A 22,617-nucleotide genomic window follows, 5' to 3' on the forward strand; every position below is an offset into this window, starting at 1 on the left:
ATAGTATGGTGGTAATACCTAATGGGGATATCCAAATATTACCTCCATTAAAAACAAATAAATTATTATGTTTTAAAAATAGTATTTAGAAATAAAGCCATACAATTCTAACCCATGGGTTCACAAATAAATCACAATGAAAATTTAAAAATAATGGGAACTGAGTAATAGTGAAAACAGTACAGTATATAGTATACACTATTCATAACAGCCCCCAAGTGGAAACAAGTCCATCAATTGATGAATAAACAAAGTGGCATATCCATACACTAGCATATTCTTCAGGCATAATAAGGAATAAAGTACTGAAGAAAGATTTTCAAGGATGAACCTTGAAAACACTATGCTAAGTGAAAGAAGCCAGTCACAAAAGAACACATGATTCCATTTATGTAATAGTGTCAAGAATAGTGACATATAAAGAAAGTAGATTAGCTGACTAAGAGTGGGGGAAGACAGGGGAGCAGTGATGGTTAAGGGGTGTGGAGATGCTTTTGGAGGTGATAAAATTATTACAAAATTGGGGCCTCCCCTAGTGGCAAAGCGGTTGAGCACTGGGCTACAAAGATGCCTGCGGCCTCTGAAGCACCAGTTCGATCCCCACATGGCGCGCAGACCTCTCCTGCTGCGCCCGCTGCTCCCCTCAGCAGTGTATTTCATCAGTCTGCCTGTTCTGTTCCCTGCTCTGGCTCTGGTGAATTCTCTCACCCGCCCATGCTTCTGACTGCACCCAGTGCTTGTATAAATAAATAAATAAATCTTTTTTTAAAAATTATAAAATTGGGCCTCCCCAGTGGCGTAGCGGTTGAGCGCTGGGTTGCAAAGCTGCCCACAGCCTCTGCAGCGCCTGTTCGATCCCCGGCTGCTCCCCGGCCACCAGAGGAGGGTCCCACATGGCGTGCAGACCTCTCCTGCCGCCCGCTGCTCCCCTCAGCAGTGTACTTCGGTCCTTCTGCCTGCTCTGCTCCCCGCTCTGGCTCTGGTGAATTCTCTCACCCTCCCGCTTCTGACTGTACCCAGTGCTTGTATAAATAAATAAATCTTTTAAAATATATATATATAAAATTGATTGTAGTGGTGGCTACATAACTGTGAATGTACTAAAAACGACTGTTTTTCCACATAAAAAGTTTTCACTTGTTAATCCTCTCATGAAAAATCTACACAGTTATCACAAATAAAGCCACTGCTGAATCTTTATTACTACTTTTTGCCAGTACCAACATTGGTCTTTACAGTCCCCCTTCATTCTGTTCTTGCATTCCTTTCACTATTTTCTTGAGGTCTTTTCTCTCACACAGGCCATATTTTGCAAGTCTATGTTTGGGTTCATTTCCCTTTGCATCATCCAAGGAATCATAAATCAGGGCAGAGCCAGTTGTCTCACCACCACCGAAACGAGTTCTGAATCCAAATGTAAAGATGTCATCTGAGATGGTCTTGAACATTTTAGCTACTTGCCCCAAATTTCGTCTTAGGTTCTGATGTCTTCCCAGGATAAAGGACATCGATGACCATTTGTTTCTGCTAAAGTAGTTGATTAGTAATAAACTTCCCGTTGCAGACAATGACTATGTCACTCATGATGGTGGTGAATCTTCAGGCCCAGGGCAGAAAAAAGAGCTACTCTGAGGCAGAAAATCATATCAACCAAAAATTATACTTTATATGGGTGAATTATGGCACACAATTTTATCTCAATAACACCATAATAAAAATATATTAGTGGTGATGGTTTGTACAACAATGTGTATATATTTAATGCCACTGAACTATATAATTAGAAACAGAATGGTACATTTTGTTAGGTATATTTTACATTAAAAAACTGTCGAAAATTATGGGGGATTTATTAAAAAATCTAATATTGAAACACCAAAGAAAACTTGAAAGAAAGCTTTTAGGAAAAAAATTTACTATTAAAGATTAGAGAAGCTACTGATAGTTATTGGGCTTCTAAAAGATCAAGGTATACTAATTTAGGAGATATTTCTGTAAGTGGTAAAGTAATTCCTCATGTAATATACTTTTCAAGAATTTTAGGATTTAAGGAAAGCATGACTTGTGTTTGCATAAAAGGTTTCCATTACTCTATAACATATATATGTATAAAAATGTAAGTACTGCTTCGTAAGTCTCCGTTACATGGGTCAGATGATATTGAAACAGAGCAAATAGTTTTTATAATTTCTAACTTTTCCCTACAAAAATAAGCCACCATAAAACTTACTGTGCTAGGATAATAGTAGCTTAAATCACATACTATGGTTTCAATAGCAGAACTAAGCAAAAACAGCGACATACACTATCTGTAGTTACTCTTCCATCATAGTAATAAAGATAGTTGAGAAAAGTACCTAGGGACCACAGTAGAAAAACTCAGCTACAAGCAAAACTCACTGCAATATCATATCTAAGATGTCTCACCTAGGTGATGCAATTCTCTAACAAAACAGAAATTCAATTAAAACAAGCTAACACTACTTTAAAATAGCCAACATAAGTTAAAAAACCTAGCAGCATTTATCTGAAGACTGGAGATGAATAAAGATTTTATTTTTCCTAAAGTTTTAAAAAAAAAAAACAACAACTACAATTGAGGAGGATGAATTTGGTTGTACACAGTATCTGTCCTAATAAGTAATCTCACATTTGTAGCCCCCAAATTTTTTTTTTTTGGTGGCCGGGGATCGAACCGGCACTGCAGAGGCTGTGGGCAACCCAGCGCTCAACCACTGCGCCACCTGGGGAGCACCCCCCCGCCCCCCCGTTACTCTTAACAAGATGAAAAGTAAACCAATATTTTAATGCCTAAATAACTACCATTCATTTCTCACTTCATTCCAAAAACACTAAGTGCTAGGGAACAAGGAGACTGAGGAATGAGACCAGAAAACAATTAAGAGTAATGTCCTGACCTCAAAGGAGTTTACAAATCCACTGAAAGTGACAAATATGTACCCATATGAGAGTGAACGAGAAGAAAATACTATGCAAAAGCTGTATCCTGCCAGAGATAGCTTTCTTCAATTTATAAAGCATTCCAGCAGCCATTCAAGGACTTTTAAAATCAAACATAAGCCTAACCTATCTCATCTCCTACCCTTGCCAAACATAAACTTCATCTGACAATGGGCTAATAGTTGTGCTTCAAGCATAGCATGTACCCTGGAGCCTTTGAGATTTTGTTCATGTAAACTAATTTTGTAGGAGTTTTCTATCTTGGTTGCAGTAAGAACTTACATATTTAATATCGGGTATGGTTCTGCCTGAAGGAAAGAAAAACTAAATTACCTTTCAAAATTACTTTCAGCCTAAAATTACACTTCACAAGTATTTGAAATGGCAGAGGGCTTTTATTTTATTCCTACAACAGTCAATATCCACCTATGAATGTATCTTAAGGATTAAAAAGATGAACTGAAAATAATATGTACACTCAAAAGTCCACTGGAAAGTTCAAAATAAGTACTAGCATAAAACTCACGTTATCAGCATTAACTTAAAAACTTAAGTCTAAGTGTAGAAGCTTAATATAAGGAAAAGTATAAGCCACTTTTTCTTATGGGAAAAGGAAATTGACAATATAAGGAACCAAATTATCTTGCTCATGCATTTACTTCTAGTTAACCTCTCAACTATAAAGGGTAAGATGCAGAACAGGAACGTCATATACCTTGTTCATGGATGTACTTAAAATATTGGTCCCTGCATAGCAATGAATGAATTAATCAATGAAAAGATTAATACCAAGGCAGTTCAAAACCTGGCATACAACAGCCTTACATTCTTGGAAAAATCATAGTAGGTATAGCTCATAGGGACATACTTATAATCAAGCTCAGGAAAATGAACTTTTAAACCCAGAGTGCCAAATTGCTATACATTTATAATTTGTATACATTATATTTTGATAAAAGTTCTCCTTATTAAAAAAATCTAATTATTGTTTAAAACAGTAACATCATTAACATGCTCAGGGATTTCATACACATACACACACTCTCTCTCTCTCTCTCTTAAAGTACACACAGTTAAGTCAGGAGGAGGAGTGGTAAGTAGAGTAAGAGTTCTAAAGTCCCAGTGTTGTCCAGAAGGATAAAGCAATCAATTAACTGTAGACTTTTGTGTTTCACAGCTGCATGCCACAACTTGTATTATCACTGAAGGGAAAAAAGTGGGTTTGGAGGGTGAAGGGGATGTTTAACTTCCTAATAAAGAATATGCGATGAATTTTTTAACAAGACTAAATTCAAATAACAAGAAGAGAAAAAGATGTATAGAGGACAAAAGAATACACATTAATAAGATGGTAGGTTTATTTTAAATTCAAATTTATAAGTAATAACTTTAAATGTTCTAATGCTTCAATTTTAAAAACAGATTTTCAGAATGGACAGACACAAAACCTAACTAGATGATCATATCATATCTAAGTATATAAAAAGATCAAAAGTAAAAAGAAAAATATAAATACCATAAAAACACTAGCCAAAAGAAATGTGGTATACGTATACTATTTACTATATAGTATATACATATACTAACATCAAAGTAATCAGGGTAAAAAGCATTACTATAAATAAAATGGAACACTTGATGAAAGGTTCAATCCTCTAAGATCATATAACAGAGTTCCAAATACACCTAATATTAAAGTATCAAAAATATATAAAATAAAAATGGAAACTACAAAGGTAAATATCTTGGGAAATTTTAGTATACCCCTCTCAATAACAGAATAGAAAGGACAAAGAATATTTAAACCACATGATTAATAAAACTGACCTAGTGATATTATTTAGAATTCCACAAGATACATACAGATAACTGCAAGATGTATTTTTTTTCCAGGCAAACATAGAATATTTAAAATGACAGACATATGGACCACTAGAAAGTCTCAAGAAAATTAAAAACAATGAAAATATATTCTCTGATCATAATGCAATTAACATAGAAATCAATCAAAAATTAAGAGTGAAAAAACCAATCAAGTAAGCATTAATTGGTCTGTTCAAGAAAAAAAGAAACCATCACACTTTCTACTTTTCTTCATAGAGATTAAGGACACATTTTGAAGGAGGCAAAAAGAACAGTTTAAGGGCCTCCCCGGTGGCGCAGGGTTGCGAAGCTGCCCGCAGCCTCTGCAGCGCCAATTCAATCCCTGGCCACAGGGAGAGGGTCCCACATGGCGCACAGACCTCTCCTGCCGCCTGCTGCTCCCCTCAGCAGTGTACTTCGTCAGTCTGCCTGCTCTGCTCCCTGCTCTGGCTCTGGTGAATCCTCTCACCCTCCTGTGCCTCTGGCCTGTACCCCAGCTATTGTATAAATGAAAAATAAATTAAAAAAAAAACAAAAAACAAAAAACGGTACTTCAAGATCTTAATGTCTCATATGGTCAGCAACCAAGTTGTTGCCTCCTTTCTGCAGTGAGGTTACCCTAAAGAAGTTCCAGAGAAAGAGAGAAAAGTTCTCTTCGGTGGCTCCTTTAGGTTGCCCTAAAATACAGTTAGAACTTCCTCAAACATTTATCACTACAAGACTTCCTGAAAGATTTTTTTTTTCCACGGAGATTAGATACATCTAATTTTAAAGCAGGACATGTACATTTCTTCTATATTCATTCAAAGCTCATTAGATGAACTTACTCTCTAAAAGAATTTTCATAATTCCTAGGTGTTCTCATTATATCCTATACACGACAGCTGAAATGATCATTTCAATCAGAGCCTAACTGATATTACACAGAATACTGTGGTTATTCATTTATTGTTCAATATTTTAACATTTGTAGGGGCAGTCAAATAGGAAACTTTTCTCCCTATCCCAATTCCCCCTACCCTATGTCATGTAATATACTGATTTATATAATACAGAAAAAATGGAATCAGCTAAGTTCTGACAAAAAGGAAGTTTAAATTGAAGCAAGTGAGACCAACTAACCCTAGCAAACAATATTTAATTATCAAAAAAAAAAGGTTCTATAAAGACCAAAATAGAGTGTGTTAAGTGATGTTGTTTAAGCACTTCTAACTCTTTTAAGAAATTATTTTTCTTTTTGAAAAAGGAAATACTCTACAGAGGTTATTTCATAACCCAATCTAGTATTTCTATAGTTAGGAATTTCTTCCTTACCTCTGACTTAAATTCATTCTATCTCAGCTTATGCCTGTCTCTTTTAATTCAGATCTTAGAATTGCAAAGTAATTATCATCTTTTTTTTAAAAAAGATTTATTTATTTATGCATATAAGAACTGGGTACAGACCAGAGGTGTGGGGGTGAGAGGATTCACCAGAGACAGAGTGAGGAACAGAACTGACTGAAATACACTGCTGAGGGGAGCAGCAGGCGAGTCAGAAGACGTCTGCTGTGCCATGTGGGTAGCTCCCTGGCTGGGGATCGAACTCGTGCTGTAGTGGCTGCTGTGGATAGCTTCACCGGCTGCATCTTAACCCCTTGCGCCACTAAGTACGCCCAATTATCTTTTTTTAAGATGATACATCACTACAAATCTAAAGACTTTTTTCAGTAGTACTTTTGCCTTCTCACTAAGCAATTCTCATCTGAACAACACCATGATTAAATAGACGTACTATTTTTCCTTAGGTATAGACATTTTGAAATGATTCTGATAACTCAGTATCAGTAATACAATCATTAATACAGCAAAATTTATCAGTCATTGAACTTTACTAGAATCTAATTTGTCTCTCTTACTCTAAGTTATGTGCATTAAGAATTCTGTCATAAACAAATTTGAAGGCAAACTATATATCTGAGGCACACAGCAGGGGAGAGGGAGGGAGAAGGGTCAAAACAGGAGAGGAAAGGGCCTCCCTGGTGGCGCAGGGGTTGAGCGCTGGGTTGCAAAGCTGCCCGCAGCCTCTGCAGCCTCTGCAGCGCCGGTTTAATCCCCGGTCACCAGTGAGGGTCCCACATGGAGGGCAGACCTCTCCTGCAGTGTTCGCTGCTCCCCTCAGCAGTGTGCTTCGTCAGTCTGCCTTTTCTGCTCCCCACTCTGGCTCTGGTGAATTCTCTTACCCTCAAGCACTTCTGACTGTACCCAGTGCTTGTGTAAATAAATAAATCAATCTTAAAAAAAAAAAGGGGAGGAAAGAGCACAAGGAACTAAAGTGATGGTTCACGAGTGATATGATGGGAGATTTATGGGGACTACACTTGAGGGGAGAAATCAAATACCTTACAAAAATAAACCTAAGAAAAAAATTTAAAATCAAGAATGTACACACATGTGTGCACACATATTTTCAAGAATACATGTGCAAAATATTTTACAACACATGTATAATAAATTTATGTACTTTTTTAAAAAAGGAGAATTTTGTCATATAAATTACAAAAGTCCAGTACTGCAATATACTTGAGACAGTTAACCTTCTCTAACAGATATGTTTATAAAACTCAACTCTCCAGAGATGATTAGTATTTTCATCGTTAGAGTTTGGGGAACACCTAAGTATCTTGTACTTCCTGCACATGTTTCACCAATATGAAGTATATCAAAGAATGTATAGCTTAGTGATTTCAGTAGTAGGGCTCAAGAACCAGACTGCCGAAGTGAAATCTCAGTTTGGCCACTTACTGTGCATGGTTGGGGCAAATTATTTAACCTCCCCGTGCCTCAATTTCCTCATGGTAAATGGAAATGATAGTACTATCTAATAGAACTGTTTCAACTTTTTATTTAGAAATAATAAGTCTTGAAAAAATTAAACTTTAGAAAAGTTATAAAAACAATACAGAGAATTCCAGTGTACATTTCACTCAAAATCCAATATCTGTGATAATAATACAATATCAGAACTATGAAATTAAGTGATACAATAAATACTGTCAACTAACTTATAAAATTTACTATTGGATTTCAATAGTTTCTCCACTAATGCCCTTTTCCTGTTGCAAGATCAAACCCAGGAGTCCACATTACATTTAGCTGTCACACCTCCTATATCTCCTCTCATCTGTGGCATTTCCTTGATTTCATGACCTTAACACTTTTGAAGAATATTGGTCAGTTATTTGTATAATGTCCCTCAACTTAGATTTGTCTATTATTTTCACATTAGTAAGGTCATACAATTTTGAGAAAATTACCATGAACTAGTATGCCTTTCTTTGTACATTATACCAGAGCTTACCTGATGTTATCCTAATATCTTATATCTAATGATACTAACTGATCACTTGGTGACGGTGATATAACTAGCTTCTCTACCATAAAATTACTGTTCTTCCTCTGCAAATATAAAAATCTCAGGGGAGATGCGTTGAGATTATACAAATATCCTATATTTTCTCAAACTTTTGCCCTCTAATTTTTAGCATTCATCAAGTGGATCTTGCCCGCAGCATTTATAACCATGGTATTCTAATGGTAATTTTCTATTTTCCTCATTCCATCTACGTGTATTAAAATTCTTCTATAAGGAAGAGCTGTCCTTTCGAATTGATGATTGACTGACTAGCGTGTGGATATCTTAACTTGAGGGATTATCCAAAATCATTATTTTGTTGCTCAAATTACCGTGACTCTCCCTATCAAGTGCTTTTTCACACTGATTCCTGTGCCCTTTCATCCAGAAGAGACTACAAGCTCATTCTATATTTCCCTGCCCCAGACGTGAAATCAAACACTTCTGCAAGAAGCACAAAGGGTTTGTTTTAAGGATTAAATTAGTTAAAAGTGGGCCTCCCCTGGTGGCGCAGTGGTTGAGCACTGGGCTGTGAAGCTGCCCACAGCTCTGCAGCGCCAGTTCCATTCCTGGCCGCCCAGTGAGGGTCGCACATGGTGCAACAGACCTCTCCTGCCACGCCCGCTGCTCCCCTCAGCAGTGTGTTTCGTCGGTCTGCCTGTTCTGTTCCCTGCTCTGGTTCTGGTGAGTTCTCTCACCCTCCAACACTTCTGACTGTACCCAGTGCTTGTATAAATAAATAAATAAAATCTTTAAAAAAATAAATTAGTTAAAAGTATAAGCACTTACAACAAAGGTCTGATATGTAGTAATCAAATGTCAGTTGCTTTTATTACAATTATGCAAACACATATTCTAATGTTAGGAAATCACGGATTTACTGACAAAATTAAGATAGTCTGACTATTCCAAAAAATTTAGTTTGGCAGGAAATACACATTAACCATTAAGGTTGTCAAAAGATGTTCCATGGTGTTTTACATTTGATTGCAAAGGGACATCCATTTGCTATGCTAATAACTAACTGCCACAAATCCAGGGGGCTGACAACAAATTTATTTTCTCACTGTTCTGGAGGCTACAAATCTGAAATAATTTTATTAATTCATTATATGGTTATCTATACAAAGAACACTGCACTACACAAGGGTATGTAGCCTTAAGTAATATAGATCAAAATACCTTTTGTCCAAAGGTAGCCTGAAATCTCTCCAAATCTATGAGCCATAACATTCTCTATTTCCCTCCTATAATCAAATTAATTCACCTTCATTATGTAGATAATCTAAAGTGTACATCCATAAATTTTTGAAGAGGTATCTTCCAGTTTTAAGAGAAGGATTTATTAGCCACACGAGGCTACTGAAATTAAAATGAAATAAAAATTCTGAAATCAGCTCGAGTCACACTAGTTGTCATCATGTAAAACAGCACAAATGTAGAACAATTCCACTATCGAAGAATGATCAACTGAATAGCAATGATCTAGAGATCCTAAAATATAAAGTGTCAAGTGGAAATGTAATAGAACGTATCCCAAAAATGAAGACCTCTGTGAACAACTGTATTTATGAACATCAAGAATATGTCAAAAGGAAGGTCCTCATCCTTAATAGGCATAACCAAGTATTGGCAATGATAGGCTATATGATCCTTAATAGGCATAACCAAGTATTGGGGAGAGTGTATATGCTTAGATGAAAGATTAAGTCATGAGTTGATAGTTATTAAGCTGAGTAACAGTTTATGGGGGTTGATGATGCTATTCTCTGTACTTTCACGTTTAAAATTTTCCATAACAGAGCCTCCCTGGTGGCACAAGGGGTTAAGACACAACCTATGAAGCTATCTGCAGCCTCTACAGCATGAGTTCGAATGACTCGTCCACTGCTCCCCTCAGCAGTGTATTTCAATCTGCCTGTTCTGCTCCCCACTGTCTCTGGTGAATCCTCTCACCCCCCACACCTCTGGCCTGTACCCCCAGCTCGTTTGCATAAATAAATCTTTAAAAAATAATAAAATAGGGCCTCCCCGATGGCACAGCGGCTGAGCGCTGGGTTGCGAAGCTACCTGCAGCCTCTGCAGCCAGTTCCCTCCCCGGCTGCCGGGCGAGGGTCCACATGGCGCACAGACCTCTCCTGCCACGCCCGCTGCTCCCCTCAGCAGTGTGCTTCATCAGTCTGCCTGTTCTGTTCCCCGCTCTAGATTTGGTGAATTCTCTCACCCTCCCACACTTCTGACTGTACCCAGTGCTTGTATAAATAAATAATCTTTATAAATAAAAAAGAATAAAATTTTCCATAAGGGCTTCCCTGGTGGTCTATGCATTATCACCACGTTAGCCAGAGTTAACCCACATATGGCACAGCACACCTCTCCTGTCTTGCCTGTTGCTCCCCTTAGTAATATATTTCAGTAGATCCACCTGTTCTGCTCCCCACTTCTCTCTGGTGAAGCCTCTCACCTTCTGCATCTCCCACCTACACCCCAGTTCGTCTATGCAAAAATAAATAAAAATTTCCATAATAAATGTTTAAATTATATTTTAAGAATTCAGAAACATACTTGGCTAGATCAAAAATTCATTTTTGATATATACTATTTATACCTATTCCCTCCTGACTCTCCAAACCCTACTAAAACCTTTAAAAAAAATCATTAATTAACTCTTTATAAGCCCAAAGACTTTCTGAGTTGCCATTTTACTCAACTTGAGCCACTGGCTCTTCAGGTTCACTTCAGATACTTGGTATATCAAAGACCTTCTCCACTTAGGTTAGGTTTTTTTTTCCTTTTCTCTATCTCCTTTTAATAAATCCTCTTTTGTGTGTATTCACTAATATAAACCTCAAGGGCTTTCTGAAACAAAGTAGGATAATTATCTTAAATCAGTTTACCTATTCAAAAATCCTGTTACATGCCAAATACTTCAATGTGCTTAGAACAGAGCAATGAACAAGAAATTCACGAATACAAGCTGTGTGGGACTTACAGACCAAGTAGAAAATAAGAGTAGACAATAATTACAACTATATTAAAGGCTCACGATGGCTGACTATAAAGAATGGGAACCTAAACTACTCTAAGGTGGTCAGTAGGCTTTTTTGAAGAAGTGACAAGAAGCTACAATTTAAAGGATAAGCTAGAGTTAACCAAGCACAGGAGAAGAGGGAGTAATTAACAAGATGGAAATAAGTTACAACTGAAAAAAGCCATATGCCTAAAACTGAGAAATGATGGGAGACATGTTCAAGGTAAGAGTAAACAGATGGAGAGAAGCCATATTATGCAGTGAGAGCCTAGACTCCTCATTTGGGAAGATTTTAGAATTTATTCTAAGAATACTAGAAAAGAAAAAAGAAACCTATGGGATAGTTTGCTTTTTTCAGTTTAAATAAGTTTTCTTAATTTTATTGTGATAAACCACTTTCAAATGTACAATTCAGTGGCATTAAATACATTTACAGGGTCTCCCTGATGGTGCAAGGGGTTTAGACGCAGCACTATGAAGCTATCCGCAACCACTGCAGCACAAGTTCAATTCCCGGCCAGGGAGCTGGCCCACACGGCACAGGAGACCTCTCCTATCTCGCCCATTGCTCCCCTCAGCAGTGTATTTCAGTAGATCCGCCTGTTCTACTCCCCACTCTGTCTCTGGTGAATCCTCTCACCCCCTGCATCTCTGACCTGCACACCAGCTCTTGAATGAATAAATAAATAAATCTTTAAAAAAAATAAATAAATACATTCACAATGTTTTTGTTTTGAAGGTAAGGGAAGTTGCTCTGATTTAGATTTTTATCAAGTTCACTCTGATTATCATCAATGTAGAAAATGGACAGGAGGGAAGGGGTCCAAAAACAGAGACTGAAATATATAGAGCAATATAAAAGATTTAAATCTACCTTACTGCCCCTTGCTAGACTGTAAGCAAAAAGAGAACAGAGATAATATCTGATCAGTTAATAACTATACCCCCCAGGACCCAGCTCAATGCTGATATGCAGTGGGCACCTATTAAATGAATAAATGACCTCTCCGATTCTATGATTGCATATAGTATTCTATGATTCTATATGTAACACCTTAGTGATTTGGTGTTTTGTTTTGTTTTTTTTTTTAAATTTTCCTTACAATAACCAATAAAGATGAGTGCTAAGAATAAGGTAAGAATAAGACTACGAAAGGGCAGAGGAGTCTAGACTTCATCTCAAAGAGAAGTATGTGGGGTGTTTGGGAAAGGTTTTATCAATCTCACATTAGCAGGACAGGATCACAGTGATGCTTATCAATTGATTTAAAAAAATCATACACCTTACATCCTCTTGTGACTGGCTTATTTAACTTAGCATAATATACCACATTTTGTTTATCCATGGGCACTTGGGTTACTTTATCTCTTGGGTACTATGAATAATGCTGCTATAACAAGGTGAAAACGGCTTTAATTTACAAAATATGCTTTTAAAAAAGATAAAAAACAAACTGAAAACCCTAAGCAATTCTAAATGTCTAAATGTAAATTAGGTCCTCAGAAAAATCTAAATCATGCAAGTTAGAAGCTAGTAAGCAAATGGAAAGGTGGTAATAGACCTAACAGATTCCATAAAGATCAATTTTAAATTGACAATGGGGAAAGATGAGAAGTAGGATTTGTGCCAGAAAATACGCAAATGACTCAGAAATTGCCAACACCAGTACATCTAGAAACAAGGATGAAGGTGGTGGTAAAATAAAAAGGACGCACGAAAATCTGTTTAAAAGGTAGACTGACAAATTTCTCACATGCCTCTATTCCACAAAGTCAGTTCCCACCCCCTTACCTCATTAGAAGATTAGAGGGTCATGCGATCCTGAAAGGAAAATAGGACTTTCGAACGGGAGGATACAAGGCACAAATGCGGACCAGAGTACAAACAGTAATACATGAGAACAGGAGATTAAATCCACTTACTATATGTTACCTTCAAACCCTCTCTCCATTCAGCTCCAAGAAAGCTGGCAATCAAGCTTATTCTCTCCAGCAGGACACTGTATAAATTTTTCTTTAGGAAATGTGATTAGCAAAGAATTTATCAATAGAAGACCTAACATCAGAAACAACCACCAAAAGAACTCAGTCAGATGGTCCTACAGAAAAACTCTGTACACCCACACGAGAGTTTAAAATAAAATTTTTAGTACCCAACTCTTAGACAGAAGCAGATAGGCAAGAATTACTGGTTTACCAAAGTCCACAACAAATAGAGAAACTAAAATAAAAAGAGATGAAAATGATTTAGTAAAAACCAAAAACAGGTATTGGGAGGAAGAAAGCCATATATTTCATTAATAGCCTCAAAACAACTAGAAAAGATACCAGAATCAAAAAGATGACACAGGGGCCTCCCTGGTGGCGCAAGAGGTTAAGCACAGCACTATGAAGCAATCCGCAGCCTCTGCAGCACAAATTTGATACCCGGCTGGCCAGGGAGAAAGCCACATGGCACAGCAGACCTCTCCTGTCTCGCCTGCTGCTCCCCTCAGCAGTGTATTTCAGTCTGTCTGTTCTGTTCACCCCCCACATCTCTGGCCTGTAGCCCAGCTCTCGTATGCATAAATAAATAAATCTTTACCAAAAAAAAAAAGATGACACAGAAAAGCAAAATTCAGACAACAAAGAAGAGCTCTTTGAAATCAAAATAAAATTTAAAAAGAAATAAAACTTAAGGGCCTCTCTGGTGATGCAGGGGTTAAAGTCTCAGAGCTATCAAGCATGACTTTGATCCCAGCCAGGGAGCTAACTTAGCCACATGGCACAGTAGACCTCTCCAGTCTGGCCCACTGTTCCCCTCAGCAGTGTATTTCAATCAGTCTGCCTGTTCTGCTTCCCAATCTGTCTCTGGTGAATCCTCTCACCACCAAACCACCCCCACCCACCGCTGCCCCCTGTCGCACTGCTGGCCTACACCCCAGCTCTTCTATGTATAAATATATAAATGGAGAGAAGAGAGGAGAGGAAGGGGAGAGGAGGGGGAGAGAAGGGGGAAAGGGGAGGAGAGGTGAGGGAGAGGAGAGGAGAGGTTAATAAAATGGAAAAAAAAAAGTTGAGAAAATCTTTCAGATGAAAGAGAGGCAAAATGTAATTAGAGGATCAATCCAAGAGGTCTAATAAGAATTCCAGAGAACTGGGCCTCCCCTGGTGGCACAGGCAGTTGAGCACAGCACTGTGAAGCTGTCCCTAGTCTCTGCAGCGTTGGTTCGATCCAGGCCAGCCAGCCAGTGAGGGTCCCACATGGCGCGCCAGACCTCTCCTGTCACCAGATCTCTCCTGTCGCACCCACTGCTCCCCTCAGCAGTGTATTTCGTCAGTCTGCCTGTACTGTTCCCCACTCTGTCTCTGGTGAATCCTCTCACCCTCCTGCCCATCTGGCCTATACCATGGTTCTTGTATAATAAATAAATCTTAAAAAAGAAAAAAGAATTTCAGAGAACTGAAAATGGAAGAAAGGATATTACATAAGTCAGGTCAAGAAAATTTCCTGGGGCTTCCCCTGGTGGCGCAGCGTTTGAGCGCTGCGCTGCGAGGCTGCCCGCAGCCTCTGCAGCACTGGTAAGGGTCCCACATGGCATGACAGACCTCTCCTGCAGCGCCTGCTGCTCCCCTCAGCAATGTATTTCATCAGTCTGCCTGTTCTGTTCCCCATTCTGGCTCTGGTGAATTCTCTCACCCTCCCGTGCTTCTGACTGTATCCAGTGCTTGTATAAATAAATAAATCTTTAAAAAAAAAAAGAAAAAAGAAAAAGAAAATTTCCTAAAACTTAAGAACATAAGTTTCTAATTTGAAAGGACTATTACACTTATTACTTATCACATACATTAAGACCAATAGTCACAGTGGGAACACTAAGAATCTAAAAGGCAACATAAAATTCTAAACAACATCCAATTTATCAGTGTAAGGGGAGTACAAACAATATGTTCAGATACATAAGATAATCAAAAAATTTCCTCCCATGTTTCTTTATCAAGATGATACCTATCAAAGGATATGTTCAACATGAGTAAGTAAACTAACAAAGGAAAAAATATGTAATCTGGGAGACAAGGGATCCCTCCTATACAAGAAAGAAGGAAAATCTCAAAACGATGGTAAAGATTTCAGGTTGACAGCTACACATCAATCATGGAGGGTAATGAGAATAAACCAGAACAAGTCAGGTGGTTCTGGGAGAGATGGATCACTATCAAACTAAGGGGAAATCTGATGCATTCTTATACATTGGGAGATAACTTACACTACTGGCAGAGTTTAGGAATAAATTAATTACATGCATATATTAAAGGAAGAAAAAAAGCAAGTCATATAGTGACACAAAGGAAAACAAAAAAATATGCAAGAGTGCAGTTAAGTCCTTGCTGAACACTGTAAACAGGTGCTTGGAAACTGAGACTTTAAGGAAATGATGTAGAATTAAATCTGTCGCAGTCAGAAGAACCTCAGAAGACCTAAAAACTAAATCAAACATGGTATTCTGAATGGGATCCTGGAAGAGAAGAAAGGTATTACATAAAACTAAAGAAACCTAAATAAAATATGAACATTGGTTAGTAATGTATCAACACTGGCCTATTACTTATGTGTGAGATGGCAATTACAGAGAAACTGTCTTACATTTGCAATTTTTCTATAATCTAAAAAACTGCTATTTAAAAACAAAAAGTAGAATGAGAAAATAAAAAGTAGAATAAATACATGAACACATAAAGTTATTAAGTGTTCAGGGTACAGAATAAAAGCTGATACATCACATGGAAGGAAGAAGAAATTCCATTCATATCTGCTTGTGCCTACATGAAGAAACCCCAAAAAGGAGGGTGGGACACAGGGTCGCTGAACAGAGGAGTTGGGAGTTTTCTCAGACTGTATCTTTTTATGTGATTTTAATTTATGGAACATGTGATGCATGAACTATTAACAATAATGTGAGGCCTCCCTGATGGGCAAAGGGTTAAGTCGCAGCACAAGGAAGCTGTCTGTAGCACAAGATCGATCCCAGCCAGGGAGCTGGTCCAGTTTGAAGCCCTGAAAGAAGTGCATCAGATGACTGTATTCAAAGTCTCCTTCAACTCTAGAATGCTCTTCTTCAAAAATTTCAACTACAAGATGCTTAAACTATTAGTCATATTTATAGCAGACCTTCCTTGACGCTCCCCAGCGACGTCTCTCTGCGCTCATCACAATATATTGTATTGTATTTCTCCCCCATGAAATGTCAAGTTCCTAAGAGTAGGTTCTACCAAACCACTAGACAAGGAGCAGTTTTCAGTAAACATTTGTTAAATTCAAATAATATTTACTGAGGGCTTCCCATGTGCCAGGTACCCTTCTAAATGCATTATCTTTATATTCATTAACTATTTTCATAATAACTTTCTGACAAACTATAATCTTTATTTTTTTAGAAAAGGAAATTGAGAGAGGGGTAAAATAATTTGCCCAAGGTTAGTGGCCACTGTTAAAATATGAAACCTAGGATCTGTGCTATTTATCACTAGCTCTCTGTTGTTTAAAGGCTTCAGGACATGATATATTCAGAAAACATTCCCCTTTATTGTTTTAATTTGCAACATGTAGTTGCAAAGTACAAAGTGCTTTGCAGCAAAAAGATCCCCAAGATACTTCAAGGGGGTTCACTACTTGGGTGGGAATCAAAATCATTTTTAAAATAGTAAAATATTATTTGGCTTTCCTCCCCCTCTCATTCTCTCATAAGTGTACACTGGTGTTTCCCAGAGTTTACATGGCATGTGCTATTAGAACAGATTGACTACAAGTAGGTATGAGAATCCAGATGTCTTCTAATAAGTTAGACATTGAAGAGATTTGCATATATGTAAAACAATGCCACCCTCACTAAATTTTTGTTTGGAAAATAGTTCTTCACAAAAAATGATTTTTGGGGGCCTCCCTGGTGGCACAGGGGTAAAAGTCTCAGAACTATTGAGCTACTGCCAGGCATTGTGGCAAGAGTTCAATCCCCAGTTCAGCAGACCTCTCCTGTCTGGCCTGCGGCTCCCCTCAGCAGTGTATTTCAGTAGATCCACCTATTCCATTCCCCACTCTGTCTCTAGTGAATCCTCTCACTTCCCTCTCCTTCCCCCACCTCTGGCCTACACCCCAGTTCTCATATGCATAAATAAAAATAAATCTTTAAAAAAATGATTTGTATGTAACAGATTTAGCTAATTATTTTAAATGAATTAAATATTTTCTAAAATTTCTCAATTTTTACTACAGTAAGCACTGATATAAACAGAACTCTTTAGCGGCCTCCACAATTTGTAAGCGCATAATGAGATCCTAAAAAGAAAAAATTCAAGATCATTGATCCAGTTAGCCTAAACTGTCCGGTACTCCTGGTCCCTGACAGTAAGATACATTTTCCCTGCCTACCAACCATATGGTAATTCTAAAGGCTGACGTAAAAAAGGTAATGGGGAAATGGGAAAGATGAGAAGTACTAGGGCAGGTATGTGATTTTCCTAGGCTTTTATTTTTTAATTTATAACCGGTAATATTTACAGTGAAATCTACTGTAAACTATCAATGGCATTCTCAATGGCATTCCGAACAGTGCCTCTGCCTTTCAAGACTACAGCAATGCAAGAGGTACCTCTGATACTTCAGATTCAAATTGTGTATTTCAACATTCCTTTATTAAACCAAGTAACTACTGCAATATAATCAGAAGAATTTATAGGATTACCAAGACTGATGTCATTAACTCAATGTGAGGCTTCATGTACTGAAACAACTCATATTTTTTATAGAGCATAGAACTCTAAATTTTTTATAAGCTACATAAAACAATCTGCCTAACTTCAAATCCATTCCATGGACACATCTTTAATAACATTTGACATACTTTTTATGTGCTTAACAAAGTGAAACTAATTTTGCTCAACTAAAAAAAAGTGCAAAATCCAGGTCAGTTTTATTTATTTAATGAAATGGTTAGGGCCCTCAGTTGTTGGGTGTGCTGCTGGCACTTTGTACGGCTGGAATATCACTGCATACAACTATTAATTACATAAGGGAAAGTGTAGACTTCACCATAGCAAAGGCTATTCGCTTTGATAACTATTAGTGTCAATCATTATTCACTAACCAATACTTCTGAATGCCTACCATGGCTCTATGCTAGGCACCAATCTGCAATTCTTTTTAACTTTGGTAGCCTTAGTTCATGACACTGTATAGGTTTTTAATTTTCATGGGACTTGCATTCTGCTGTGGTAAATAGGTAAACAATCATAGAGAAAATAAGATAATTATAAATGTGGTATTGCTACAATGCTAAATGCTATTAAGGGGACAAACAAGGCTTTTTGCAACAGATTGGTCTTTGAAAACTGAATTGTGGAATTAAAACCTACAAATAAATAATTCATGAAGAATTACATCAAGATGACATGGATTCTATACATCTTTACTAATGCATATGAAAACCACAGACACTGCCCATGAAAACAGAGATCAATCTTTCATTGTCAAAGCTAGGGGATGGCATTACTTAGCAATATAGTAGCCTCAAAAGACAATTAACCTCACAGTTGCAATATTAAAAAGCATGTAAACACAATCCTAAAAAATACAAGTCTATGGAGATAAGGCAACTAAATACAATGTGGTAGGTAATCTATTTGAATGCTGAATCTGGAAAAGACAAAAAACTAAGGAAATCTGAATAAACTATGGCTAATAATAACATTGGCTAATTAATTGTAACAAATGTATCATGTTAATGTAAAATTTAATAATAGGGAATACAGGGTGGGGCTCTATGGGAACCCAAGGCACTATCATTTTTTCTCTAAATCTGAAACTGTTCTAAAAAATTAAATTTGAAAAATGGCTTTAGCAATTGCCTAGTTAGTAAACACTTAAAGAAAAAGAAAAAACCATAAAACCCTGTAATGTGAATTAAAACATACTCAAGAAATTCAAAGGAAACCTTCAGATACTTAAATTACGATCTATATTCATACTAAAATCTCCCTGAGACAAAGATTAATGTATTTTTCATTCAAACTAAATAGCTCTGCATCACAACATAAGACAGGCAATAATATCCCTAGAGTGCACAATAAGCACTTTAGATTCTAGTTATCAATAACGAGAAATAGGTTCTATTATATGTATAGCACTATTCTAAAATGTCCGTAAAATAAATGGACCAGGATCAACCCCATAGGTTTTACCAAGTTACTCACCTAAAGAAATAAGTTTAGACTTCAGGAAAATTCATAAGCAAAGAGAGTTTATTTTTCTTGGTAAGTAGGAAGAGATTAAGATTCTGTCTAAAGAAAAAAAATTATTTCCCAAGTCCAAATGCAAGCAATTTTGCAACTTGTATTAATCTACTTTAATGCCATACAAATATAAACAGTTCAAGGCAGCAATAAGAGCTATGAACTTACATTTTCGTCCTCACGATCAAAACTATTTTCTATAAACTAAGACACGTTGTAAGTATTCAGTGCTTAATAACTTGGGGGAAGCAGGTCTCTCAACGTCTGAATGTTAAAGATGGCCAAGAAAAGTGTGAGAAAAACAAAAAGGAGAGATAATCTGGAAACTGAGTGTCGAATTTACATAATATGGCATAAAAACTGGAATTAACCAATTCCAATTGACACTAGAAGACAGTCATCACAAAAAAATCAGGATCTTACATCTAATACAAAGTACGTGGACAGAAGCCTGACCAGGTAAATGACACAATTTCACTCAACAGCCAGTATGGACTATTAAGCATAAAAGAGTCATTTAGCTGAAATGACACTGCATATTTAAATCTAATTTAGATAACTAGATGATGAATTTATTCTTACTCTACTCCATACTCTCTAACCCCAAAAGAAATCCTACAAAGATTTTCGTTATTCTCAAACCTTCTCTCACAGGAATCCTAAACCTATAATTGGAAAATACTCAAGAAGAAACAGAATAATTAACACGTCCCCAGTAATTCCTGTTTGCACCCCCATGAGGAGATTAAGACACTGTTTCGTGTTGAAACGAGAAAAAGGAGAGGTGAGATGTGAAAAATTCCAAGTAAAACCATCATGACATAGCATCTGGCAGAGATCGGGGAAGCATTTCCACTGCCAAAGAACTGTGAGAGATGAAAGTCAAGAGAGGAATGAGAGGTTTTCCAACAAGCCACAAGGCCAACCCAAGGGGCAAAAATCAGCACTGCCGCCACCACCCCACTCACCCCCCCAACACTCCGTCTCAAGTCGCCTCCGATCCACAGATATTTCCTCTCCAACCCAGAAATCCATCCAGGCACCTTCTACGACAGGCAGTTCCCACCTCCCGCAAGACCCGCACTTCCAAGGAGGGTCCAGCCTCTGGGGGGAACAACGCCCCAATCCCACCCTCCTCGCCCAAGGTTGAAAGGGGCCTGGCCCCAAAGTGGCGTTCCCGGGGTGGCCCCGCGGGCCGAGGACCCGGGCCGGGGCGCGGAGCCAGGGCGGGGCCGGGAGCGCGGGGGGCGGGTGGGCGCCGAGGCCGGGGAGAAAGGGCTGGACGGGAGCGGGGCTGGGCGGGGTGCGCCCCGGAGGCCCGGGCTGCGGGAGAGGACGCGGCCGGGCTGGGGACCGAGGGGTCAAAATCCACCCGCGGGTCCCGCCGGGGAGGAGCCGGCGGCGAGGGGCGGTTGGCGGGGCCGGAGCGGGGCGCGGACGCGAGGCAGGCGGGGAGCCCCCGCGGACCGGGGGGCCGCGCCGGGGGGGCGCGGGGCCGCCGCGGCCGGGGGCGGGGGCGCCGCGCACTCACCGCTCTGCTCCCCCAGGAACACCAGCTTGAATTTCCTCAGCGGGTTCCCGAAGTCTCCGCCCGCGGACATGATGGAGCCGGAGGAGCTGCCGCCGCCTCAGCCCAGAGCCCTCCCGGCCCGACGCTGCTCCAACGGGCGGGCGAGGAAAGCGAGAGGAAGGGCGGGCGCCGCGCTCTCGGCCCCCGCAGGGCCCGGCGCGGAGCGAGCGGCAGGGCGGGCTCTCCTCAGCCGGGCGGCCGGCGCCGACGAGGCCCGCGGCGGAGCGGCGAGGCGGGTGGCGTCGGAGCACAGCCCGGGTGTGCTCGGGGCTCGGAGGCTGGCGCCGCTCCCCGCGCAGCGCCCGGCGCTGACACCGGCTGAGGGGACTAGAGCGGCGGGGCCCGAGCTGGACGCGCCGGCTTCCTCTCACGCGCAGCGCCTCGGCTCCCGCTCCCGCAGCCGCCGCCGCCGCAGCCCAACCTGCCGAGTGCGCGAGCCTCTGGCGCGGCGCGGGGCGAGCCCGGGCGCGAGCCTGCCGCCCTGCCGGCCGCCGGCGTGCGTGCGTGCGTGCGTGCGTGCGCGTGCGCGTCACAGCCTGCGCCGCCCTGGTGTAGGCGGCGCTCCGGCCCCGCCCGCGCGGCGGGGACGAGGACAAGTTGGGTTTCGGCTGGCGCTGGGAGAAGCTAGGAGGAGGCGGGCTGAGCTCCGAGGCAGCAAGGGGTGGGATGAGCAGCGCGTCGTCGCTTACGTGACGAGCCAATCGGGAGAGGCCGGGGCGGGCGGGGACAGGAGTGAGGTGGCGGCGCGAGAGCGCGCGCGACCTCCGCGCGTTGGAAAGCGGGGCCTGGCGGCGGCCATGCGAGGTGTGGCACGTCCACGCCGAAGGGAAGGTGGGGAGGAGGCGGGGCTCGGAGCACGGGGGAAGGACCCCAACAATGTGCGGGTGTGGTCCGAGAACCCTGAGGTGTGTACTGGCTGCCTCTCTCTGGAGTTCTCAAACGTGCCTCGCATTCCTCAGACCCGTCCTCACCCATGCACCGTCCCTGCTCCCTCTTGTAATTCCTCACGAGACGTCTCACCAGGTACCTTTTATGCTCTTGTTCCCAGGAGTTTCATAACTACCAGAAGCAGAGGCTCCACATTTTTGCAGATGAGGAAACAGAAGCTCAGAGAAAGGAAATGACTTAGAAAATCCATAAAGCTGTAAAGTGGAACCCGGGTTTTCTGCCCCGCCCCGTGGAACTTCTGCAACCTCCTTATTGATAAGCCTGCCCACTTCCCAAGCCTGACTTGGCTTGTCTTCTTCACCAGCCTTTGTTCCTTCAGTGTTTGTTCACAACTCTAGGTGACACCTACCTTCTGTGCTCGAAAAGAATTTAGACATCATGTAAATCAAACCCCTCATTTCCCAGATGATAAAACTGAAACCCACATAGGAAAACAGTTTTGCAAAAAGATCACACAACCTATTAGAGGTAGAGCCTGACATTGTGTCCAAATGTGGGAAGGGGATAGTTTAAAGATCACCCCCTTGCCCCTAAATCGGGGCTTCTGAAGCTGTTATGGATCATCCTTCCAAAATTAGACGTCAG

At 40.1% G+C, this 22,617-nt stretch overlaps 1 protein-coding gene across 3 annotated transcripts in view; it reads right to left on the reverse strand.

The window, feature by feature from the left end:
- RAB6A (RAB6A, member RAS oncogene family) overlaps nt 1–21,115 on the reverse strand; it is a gene marked incomplete at both ends in the record, with an annotated part of 75,970 nt that extends 54,855 nt beyond the window's left edge. For all 3 annotated transcript variants that reach the window (XM_084244032.1, XM_084244030.1, XM_084244031.1), the window contains one exon: nt 21,046–21,115. In XM_084244032.1, the coding sequence (XP_084100158.1) occupies nt 21,046–21,115 (70 nt within the window). The remainder of the gene's footprint in view (nt 1–21,045) is intronic.
- Nucleotides 21,116–22,617: the final 1,502 nt, after the last annotated feature.

This window comes from Talpa europaea (genome assembly GCF_964194135.1).
Source record: "Talpa europaea genome assembly, chromosome: 1".
NCBI lineage: Eukaryota > Metazoa > Chordata > Mammalia > Eulipotyphla > Talpidae > Talpa > Talpa europaea.